Raw genomic sequence first — 10,945 nt, 5'->3', positions numbered from 1 at the left:
AGGATGTAATAAAAAAATGGTGGTAAACAATAAGGAAGTAATGAATGTAATATAAAAACGGGGTGAAACTTCTCCGTTAGGTGAGATAAAAGGACGGATGATTAATATTGTTGCATTGCCGTATTGGTCTAATGAAAATAAATAACAATAGTTCATATCATCATCTACCGAATTGATAGATAAGGGAAATTACTCGTGGCACAGCCGTACGTTGGGTTTACTAATGCAGACGCACCAATAAAGACAAATAATATAATATAATATAGTTTTTCAAAATGAATATGTATAATAAAAATTCACTCCGAGAAAGTTATTTGAATACAATGACTGCGAACTAAAAACGATGAACATTTTCAATAGAATGAATTAAAATGTGTTTAAATAATACACAATTCAATATATTTTATTCACTATATTAAATATTTCTTAAATAACGCATGTTGTAAATTATTTATGCGTATAGAGTTGAAATAAAAAAAGTAATCAACACTTGTAAATGAGTCATCCACGGGTACTCATACGTACAAATAAAATTCGATGTAACATTTTAAAAATCACATACATTCACAAATATATATATATAATTTAAAGTGTAGGACGTAAAAAATATCATGGTGAAAATAATATTTTGTACAATGAATAAGTTTCTAAAGAAGTTATCATCAATTTGACAGTAAAATTTCGGTATTTCCATGTTCCTGGAGTTAACCCAATTACTGATTTAATAAAGGAAAGAGTAAAAATAATTTTTTTTTTTATAAAATCTGTATTTTCGTATTGGATGTATCAATGACTTAATTTTTTCGAAGTTTAAGAACTAACAAAATTAAAGTTTTGCAAATTGGAGTAGCGACAAGAAGATTAATGAGATGAAGAATTATATGAATCTATAATTAAAATACACTGTTAATGATATTGTATAAATCAATGGAAAATGCTCACTTATAGTTACATTCATTAATTATTTATTTACAAATCAAATACAATACATTCAGTTATAACGTGTAACATATTAACCAGGGTGGACGGTAAACAGTGTTATAGACTGTGACACAAAATATCCTCGAAATAATAATATTTAAGCTAAAATATTCCATTCAAAATATCTTAATAATTAAATAAATATTAGTTCAAAACTTTACTTTTAATATGAAAGTTTTGGTCAAAAGTATACCTGATTTGATAAGCATTTTTTTTTTTTTTTTTAAATATTTATTAATCGTAATAGTATGTATTTGAATGTAAAATAAAACTAAAAATATTTTTTTTGAAGTACTATATAAAATTAACATACTCAAATTAAATTAATATCCAAGAACTAGTTATGGATCTAACGGCATCCAGTCTTTAATTCTAATAGCTAATCGTGTGACTGTACAAAAGTGTGTTACGTACGTGAAGTTGGCCCACCCTTTTTCACGGATTAACTTGAAACCTATAGTTATTTGCGAGAATTTGCGAGTTCATTTTCAAAATTTGCGAGTAAGCCGTTTGCGAATTATATTTAAAAAACAGAAAAAACAGAATCTCTTACATCATTATATTCATAATTGTATTATTATTATTTATACAAAGGCATATTGATAACACACTATTTCTATTTTAAACTTATATTTGTTAGATAACAATGGCGTGGGATAAAAATTGTAATTATTTTTATTTTCTTAAGAAATATCCGATAGTATGTATTTTACTCGTATTTAAAATATACTTGTATATTACATATAATATTATATAAACTTATAACAGTTTATTTCAATCATTGAGTTCTTCAATATTGTGTTTACTTTTGGAACTTTTAAGTGGGGCAGTGTTTTTGTAAATTTTTCATTTTGTTTTCTCTTTTGAAAAATTTTTAGAGATATAATTCTATAAAATAATAATTCGTCAACGATATTATGAACGATATCAGGAAGAAAACCAGCAGTCAATAATTGACTAACCTAACCTAACCTAACCTATAAGAATTATTCTTATAGGTTCATTGACGTTATATTGCACTTCAAAAATCGTGCCATAGATTTAAATGACAATAAGCATAACTACATATTATATATACAATTTATTTATTATTTCCCTTGTTTTATAATAATAAAAGAGTATTAATTATTAAAAAATATGAAAAATCACCTTTTTTACTACATATTTCTATTTTTAAATTTTTTGTAATTATTTATATTCAATTTACATACAAAAATTTGACTTAAAAATTAAAATTCTACTGACAAGTTTTTATATCGTATACATTATTTCGCATAAAACTTTAGTAGTTTCTTTGACAGGTATTGGTTTTTTTTTAGGTCATCAAATAACTCCCAATGTTCATTACATCTTTTCACGTATGTTGTGTCTACAGAATTTCTTATATTATTATTCCCTCCGTGAAAATGTGTTACTCCACGAAGTTCATACGACTTTTCATTAAGAAATATGGTTTTTGGATTATCACATAGTTTTAAATCTAATGTATATCCTGCATCATTGCTGTGTTCAACGTTTTCACCTGAAAAAATATTAGGTATATTCAAAATGTTGTCCTACGATAAGTAATTAAGTTATTAATAAGATAATCATACCTTTCCAAAACATATATTATATATTATATATTATATGCCAATAAAAATAAGTATTGGCGAAATATTCGATTCAATATTCTGAAATCCAGTGCAGTTTGATGAAAGCGTTTTTATTGTGCAAACATGCAAGTTTCTCCACGGAAAGACGTTTATTAATAAATTGCTGCAATTCTTGGATTTAACCGTTGGTAGTTTCATATGTAATGTAGCTTTAGGACGTTCAATTACCGATGGATATTTCTCACAATTTTTATTTGAACATATGATTAATTCAATAATTGTTGGAAATTCCAACATCATTGTTAAATTTATACTAAGGCATACTGCAAACATACTACCTATTTCTATTTTAAACATATATAAGTTACATAACAATGGCATGGGGTATAAATTGTAATTATTTTTATTTTATTTAAATATATCCGATAGTATGTATTTTACTCATATTTATAATATACTCGTGTATGATATAAATTAATAACAGTTCATTTTAGTGATTTAGCTCTTTAGTGTTGTGTTTACCATATGAACTGTTAATTAGAGTGCAAAAATTGTACAAAAATTTAATTTTGATTTCTTTTATGAGACATTATTTTGTAATAGAAACATAATTTTATTAAATATCTTAATAATTTATTAACTTTATTATTAAAAATGGCTGGAAGAAAACATTTAATTTGTTGAAGCTAATGTAATCTTTTTATAACTTTCCGTTATAATTTTATTTTATGACAAAGAAAATCTTAAGAACATTTTTTTATCCAATTTTCATGCCTTAAATATTAAATCAATTTTTATGCATTTTTAACTATAAAAATGTATGACTATTATTTTATAATTTTGGTAATTTAATAGATATATAAGATTAACCTAAAATAAATTAGGTTTAAAACAATTTTTAAAATAAAAAGGTTTACCAGAAACTGAAGTTGTTATTAATACAAGAACTAGATATTGCACATTACATAGTTTAAAATAAATTATTCTCCATTAATAAATTGGTGTTCCTATATATTTTGTTGATCAATTAAATTGAAAATCCTTAAACCACAAAATATAATGATAATTATATTTTCCAAAAAGAACTGACATGCAAAATGAACCATTGGCATACATATTTAGTTATTCTAACACACTTCTGCAATTTGTTAAGGTTATATAATATGAGTACCTGAAACCAATTATTTTTTCAGAAATTATTGACTTCAGGGTGTCAAAACTTCCCTCGAAAATCCTTGTGAATTAGGAATTATCATTTGACAAACATTTTAAAGTATCACAACAATATGGATTGGTTATGTATAAAAAAGGGAAAATAAGATTCATATGTAAGAAATAGGTAATTTTAATTTGATCACAATTTTAGAATTAAAATTATATTCTTCCCTGTGGCGGCTCGTGAATTTTTAATGATGTAGAGCACATCCGGTAAAATTATAAAAAATATTATATATACAACGTTAAAAGTTTTTTGTTTTTTGTTTTTTTTACGTCGGTGGTCGATGGTAAATAGACATACGATTGTTGTTTTGAATTTAAGATAATGACTAACATTATTAGTCGATAATCAGAATATAATAAACAAATGAGATTAAAAATAAATTATAATGCTGATACCGACGCGGCGACGTCGAAAATAATTCGCTGAAAACATTTTAATTGGTTATGTGCACAGAAATAAATGTGCACATCAATTCCATTATAACGCGTATTGTTTTTTTTAACTTGTTTTAGTTTTTACATTGTACAAATGTGCACAGCAATAATGTGCACTACTGCACCGCTATAACACACACACACACACACACCCCGATACTGTTCTGTCGCGGACAACCGCCTGCTCGTGTGGCCTTTGGAATAACCCAATCTAAATATTATATTATTTTCATTCTATTCTGAATTTAAATTTTGAAAAATAATCTTAATAATACTACAGGTATTTAGTTGTATTATTATGGTTTATGTTTTAAATTTTTTTTGGAGTTTGGGTAGGTGCACGAGCACACGAGCCGCCACTGATCCTTTCGTAAAAATGAATTAGCAGATAAAATAATTTTTTAAGATTCCATAATAATAATTTAATTCCATAATCTGAAAATTATAAAATTGGAAATAATTTGAATAAAATTAAAAATTTTAAATAATTTTGAAATTCTTGGGCCATTTGGAAAGGCTACGTGAAGTTAGCCCACCCTTCTGTTTTTTAAATATAATTCGCAAACGGCTTACTCGCAAATTTTGTAAATGAACTCGCAAATTCTCGCAAATAAAGACGCATCGTTTGGTATCGGTTTTGAAGTTCTAGGGCGACTTGGAGGGGCTACGTGAAGTTGGCCTACCCTTCTGCTTTTTAAATATAATTCGCAAATGGCTTACTCGCAGATTTTGAAAATGAACTCGCAAATTCTCGCAAATATATACGCATTGTTTGGTATCAATTTTGAAATTCTAGGGCAACTTGGGTGGGCTAACTTCACGGTAGGAAAATGGAATTTGTAGTTAAGGGGTGAACTCGCAAATTTTGAAAATAGACTCGCAAATTCTCACAAATAAAGACGCATCGTTTGGTATCGGTTTTGAAGTTCTTGGGCGACTTGGAAGGGCTACGTGAAGTTTGTCCACCCTTCTGTTTTTTAATTATAACTCGCAAACGGCTTACTCGCAAATTCTCGCAAATAACTCGCAAAATATTGGTATAGGTTTCAAGTTAATCCGTGAAAAAGGGTGGGCCAACTTCACGTACGTAAGTGTGTTGACATGATAAGGGACCAGAAAATTCTACAAATGGGTAAAATCAAAGATCCAAAGACCCATGTCCCTTAACCAAAATAAAAGGTAGAAGTATAGGTATTAAAAGTAATTATATTGAAGTTTAATATAATTATTAATTAAAAATTAATTAATAATCAAACGATTGAGTTTTCTTGTTTTAGGATAGGAGAAAACTATTATTAATTATAATTATTTATAATCAACAGTACATAATTTTATTTCATTAAATATTTTCCATTTTAAAATTGAACATAGTTAATTAAATTAGAGTTCTGTTTTTATGGGGTATTTTTTCTCAGAATATTTTGATGAGGAATATTTAGATTTGACCGAGTTAATATAACCGGGAAATTTTGTCGTGGAACTGATAATGGAGTTCCAAGGACTCGAAATGGTGACATAACACGTAAGTACGGTCCCATTTTACATTTACCATGTAGTTAAGTTTAATTTAAGTATATTAACTTAAAACTTAGTACTTTGTTTAAATGTGAACTATAAGCGGTAGGTATGAAGCAAAAATATAAAACCAATACACTCACATTTGTCTGAGCATACGTAGTGTACAATTTTCATTACTACAAGAATTCATTCACACGATGTATAACCGAATTAATCACTATTAAGAATGTAAGCTCTGATCTTGAATTGTAACAAGCACTAAAAAAAAATCACCCACTTACGATAATCGAACAATAACCCTAATGGCGGTGTAAAATATTTAGGTCTTTACAAACACGGCTTTTAATGATAATTGCAGACGATGATACTTATAACGAAACACACGCGTCGGTAGGACGAATAACAATAATAATATATTACGAATGTATATTGTTGATAAAATGTATATTAACAAAACAAATGTATAGATGACGTGAACAGCTTATGGGTATTGAAATGAAGATGAAGTGATCGTAGTATTTGTACGTCTTGTATGGTTTGTACGCTGACGCGGGCTTGTTGGCGGGTGCATAAGATGGAGAGCCTTCCTTCTTGACTTCGGCGTTGAAACCGTAATCGTCGGCGGTGTACTCGACGATCCTCTTGGTGCCGTCAGCCTCGACCAGGCTGTAGTATCCTTTCACCGTCTTGCCGTCGCTGTACTCGGCTTGGCTCTTCACGTCGTACGTGCTCGGGTCGTTCACGAAATACTCGAAGCTGTACGGGATCGGCGGGTAAGTGAGCTCGGGCGCGTAAGCCTTGGGCGCAGGGTAGGCCGCGGGACTGTAAGCAGGTACAGCGTACTGGGCCACAGCAACGGCTGCGTAAGTGGCGAGGATGATCAGCTGAAACAAAATACGACCGATACGATCAAGAGACGCAGCTGCGCGCGTGGCTAAAATATGTTTTCGATCACATCTGCGTTGCAGATCTGCCAAAGTGTCCAAAGATATTATGGTCCTGTAGAGACCCTGTTCACTGTTTGACAGAGATTATCCAACTGGATGATCGAAGTTATTAACAAGTCCAAATACAGTAGAGCCTCGATAATCCGGACGAATTCAGACCGAGCATCGTCCGGATTACCGATTTTTCCGGATTACCGGAGGTTTCTCAAGATTACCTACTCAAATGACTAAGATTTTATTTTTAATTTCACCATCTTTATATTTATTGCATTTTAAATTATAAGAATAATAAACAACTTAAATTAAAACTAAACTAATGAATTACAAAAAAAAAAAATGTTTAAAATATGTAGAATTTAAGTATAATAATCGGTAATTTTTTTCTGAATAGTACTTTTAATTTTCATTTCAAAAGCGAGTTCTCTTAATCGACGTACCAACAAAATATCAGTGCTATCCATGTTCTCATCTTCCGCCCATTGCAATACAGTATTCAGTGCATTCACAGCTTCTGAAGGAGAAACTTTACTTGTACTAATTGAGCCACTTTCGTCCTCGTCGTCAATATCATCCTCTTTTGCTGCAATTTGTAGAATTTGATCATCAGTTAAGATTTCATGATTCGCTAAATCTTCGTCTGCGCCACGGCAAGCCCATTCCTGTGCTTGAGAATCAGACATTTTATTCGTACATGTTTTCTGTATCTGGTTTATAAGTGTAGAAATTTGAATGTCATTAATTTCAACAACTTCGTCGATTTTATTTTCTGTTTGGAAAGGAAGCAAGTGTTTCCACGATTTCTTTATGAGCATTGGCGGGACCAATTTCCAACAATTTACAAGACTAAAAACTGCGTCTTTTAAATTTATGGCCTTTAGAGCATCAATAAGGTTTTCACCATGCACCGGATCAGCAAGAACATTGACTAAGAGAGACTTACGATAGTTTAATTTAATATTCTGAATTACATTTTGATCCATCGGTTGAATAAGCGCTGTAGTATTAGGGGGTAAAAACATTGCAAAAATGTTGCCATCATCACTACGTAATTCTTCTGCTGATGGATGTCCAGGGCAATTATCCAACAATAATAAAGCTTTTGGAGGTAAATTTACATTTAAAAGGTGCTCACAAACTACAGGAACAAATTGTTTTTGAAACCAGTCTAAAAATAAAACACGAGTGGCCCAAGCATTTTTTTGTCCACGATAGTATACGGGAAGGTTAACTGATTTAAACGCACGTGGTTTTTGTGCAGTCCCAATGACGAGTAAAGGCAATTTATGTGTTCCACTTGCATTAGCACAAGGCATGAATATTATTCTAGCTTTAATCATTTTTCTTCCAGGGGCGTTTTTCTCATGACTTGATGTCAATGTATGCTCTGGTAACATTCGCCAGAATAAACCGGATTCATCAGCGTTATAAATTTATTCTAGGTCCAAATTGTTTTCATTTATGACTCGCTGCAACTCATTTCGAAATGGTTCGATTGATGCTTCGTCACATGAAAGTTTCTCACCCGTTATTTTAAGGCGCCTAATACCATGACGATGTTTAAAATTGTCTAGCCAACCTCTACTAGCAGTGAAGCCATCTTCCTGCTTTGTTATTTCACGGTGAAATAAACGTGCTTTTTCGCAAATTATTTCACCACTTATCGGAATATGTCGTCTCCGCTGTTGCATAAACCATATAAATAAAGCATTTTCGAGAACAAGATTTTCCGGTTCTTTTAAAGTTTTACGTGTGCCTGGACCACGTTCAGTTGTGCTGACAAACTTCATAATTTTTTCTTTATTTTTTTTTATGTCACCAACAGTCGATTTACCTATTCCGTACTTCTCAGCAATCATACCATAGTTCTGGCCATTTTCCATTAGTTTAATTATTTCAATTTTTTGATCTAAAGTTAAAGTTACGTGTTTACGAGGAGCCATTGTACAAACAAGAATAATAACCACTCGACAAGAAAGAAGTAAACGAACTGACCATCGGGCATCGATTTATTACCTACATATGTACATATTAGTCTTTACTAGGAACAGTAGGTAAAAAAAATGACGAAATTGTATTTGTCGATAACAATATCTTATGCATAGATTAATTGGGTTCCGGGAATTCTCGTAAAATCTATTTACGAACAAACGGAATTTTGCCGTCCGGATTACCGCGTTCACCGGATTATCGGGGGTCCGGACTATCGAGGCTCTACTGTATAATGATGATTTTTTGGTCTTACTTTTGCGGTCATTTTAGACTGTTTGATGCGTTCAGTGCTAGTTGATTGCATCAATTAAATCGATAACAAATACTGGTGTCTTGTCTGCACACTGTCGCACTATTTATATCAAATATCACACATCTTGTATCCCTTCCAAATATAGCTAGGTCCCCTAAGTGTATATTTTTATTTTCTCGAAACCGGTTGATTGAAGTGGTACACACGATATCATTGCATATTTGTGCGTGGAAAGTATAAAAGTTTCAATGAATGTATTTAAAGTCTACGCTGCATTATTAAATATTTGTTCGCACGATACCGTATATGAGGAACTCGATGTAATATGAACTTATATGGTTTTTCGAATAATGAAAACTATTTATTACGAATTATCAGTTATTTTTTTCGATAAATAAAATGTTACCTTTTTTATTATTTAGTTTATTATGACTCTTTATGTTAAAAAAATATAATCACCTAATTATTTTATAATGAAAAAAAATAAATAAATAGAAAATAAATCATTTTAATTATAACTATGTTATTTATAATATTATTTTTCATCAATGAAATGCATAATTTATTCATACTATAACAAATATGAAAATTAAATTTTTTCATTTTTAAAAATTGTTTTATATTGGTAACGGAATACTTGTAAAAAAATTTAAAAAATCGAAAATATTAAAACGTAGATTTATTTTTTAAAAAAACAATGAAATATTTATTTACGAGTGTTTTATTAAAATAAAACCCTTATCTTATGAACATAAGGTTCTTACATTGTTTTTTTCGTTCTTATTTAATTTCAAAACTATTTACTAATTATATATTATTGAGAGCGATAAAGCTATAACCTATATATATTGAGTTTCATGTCAATAAGTTAAAACTCGATAATCGTGCTCGTTGATGTAAAAAACGTAATATATTTTGTAACATTTATTTTATTAAAAATTTACATCATTTTATACAGTGCTATTTGTTTAACATTTAAAGTTTGAATTTCAGAAATAACAGACATATTAATAAATATTTATTCTCAATCATTTGTATCAAAAAACTCAGGACAGCATATGACGCAACATTAGTTGAAAACAAATCACAATAACTTAAACATAGATGGTCATTATTTTCAATAAGTTCATCTGGAAACTGAATAACAAAGCAATATACAACTTTCATCCCTTATGTGTATTAGGTAATAAGTTTTGAATAACTGAATAACAAGTAGTCAATTGAGAGTGTATTCAAATTGAGGTAACCAGAATATATCAATTAAAACGATACGATTTCTATAAAGAAGTTTTTAAGTAATTACAAAATAAATTTTATTTTTCGGGAAAAGTCATCCTTCAAATTGTTTATACATATATAGTTTATAATAAATTATATTATTTTTAACAAATTGTATAAATTATTAATATAATTTAGATTATTATTTTTTTATTATAATCTAAATTTTTTAAACATCTAATGTGTAAATAAAAAAAGTGTATTACAAAAGACAATTATTATTTAATATTTCTAAATTGACAACTGTTTTATCATTGTAAAAGTAAAATTATAAAGTTACAAAATTAATATGACCAAAATAATCAAATTTAAATATCAAGTTCGTTATCAAATTTGTTATAATGTAACATTAGAGGTCTGAACATAAAGCTATCTAATATATATTTTAAATATTGAAGTAGAACTTATATTAACCTCAATGATAAACTTGGCTATAATATGTGAAAATGTCATGGCCTAAATATTTTATAGCTCATGAATACAACCATTTATACTCAGTATAAGAATCCAGAAAAGTTAAAATAAAAATAAATAAATAATAACTGCATAATATTCAGTAATACAAATTTATATTATATATATATTTACGAAATAAATACATAAATATTTATGGTATCCATTGACATTTAGATATGCCAATACAAATACTTTGAAACCAAGGCTCAATATGAACAAAATGGCTCAAAAGTATCCGAAAAAAGGAAGAAAGATGTCGAAGAGGAATTATG

The 10,945-nt window shown here is 29.2% G+C and overlaps 2 protein-coding genes across 2 annotated transcripts in view; both read right to left on the bottom strand.

Moving 5' to 3' along the window:
* Window positions 1–8,127: 8,127 nt before the first annotated feature.
* LOC112687992 (jerky protein homolog-like) lies at window positions 8,128–8,637 on the bottom strand. Its single transcript, XM_025561003.1, has one exon. It carries the CDS (start codon window positions 8,635–8,637, stop codon window positions 8,128–8,130), a length of 510 nt encoding a protein of 169 aa, XP_025416788.1.
* Window positions 8,638–10,155: 1,518 nt separating this feature from the next.
* Window positions 10,156–10,945, bottom strand: part of LOC112687990 (cuticle protein 19-like) — a 1,313-nt gene continuing 523 nt past the window's right edge. The window contains exon 3 of the mRNA XM_025561002.1: window positions 10,156–10,216. Within this exon, the coding sequence (XP_025416787.1) occupies window positions 10,156–10,216 (61 nt within the window). The remainder of the gene's footprint in view (window positions 10,217–10,945) is intronic.

This window comes from Sipha flava, unplaced genomic scaffold, assembly GCF_003268045.1.
Source record: "Sipha flava isolate LNK unplaced genomic scaffold, YSA_version1 36_pilon_pilon, whole genome shotgun sequence".
Taxonomy (NCBI): Eukaryota; Metazoa; Arthropoda; class Insecta; order Hemiptera; family Aphididae; genus Sipha; species Sipha flava.
This window is presented reverse-complemented; position numbering and strand designations above follow the sequence as displayed.

Bases quoted from the DNA above. Each gene is read 5' to 3' on its own strand.
- LOC112687992 (XM_025561003.1), bottom strand. From the start codon at position 8,637: ATGGCTCCTCGTAAACACGTAACTTTAACTTTAGATCAAAAAATTGAA.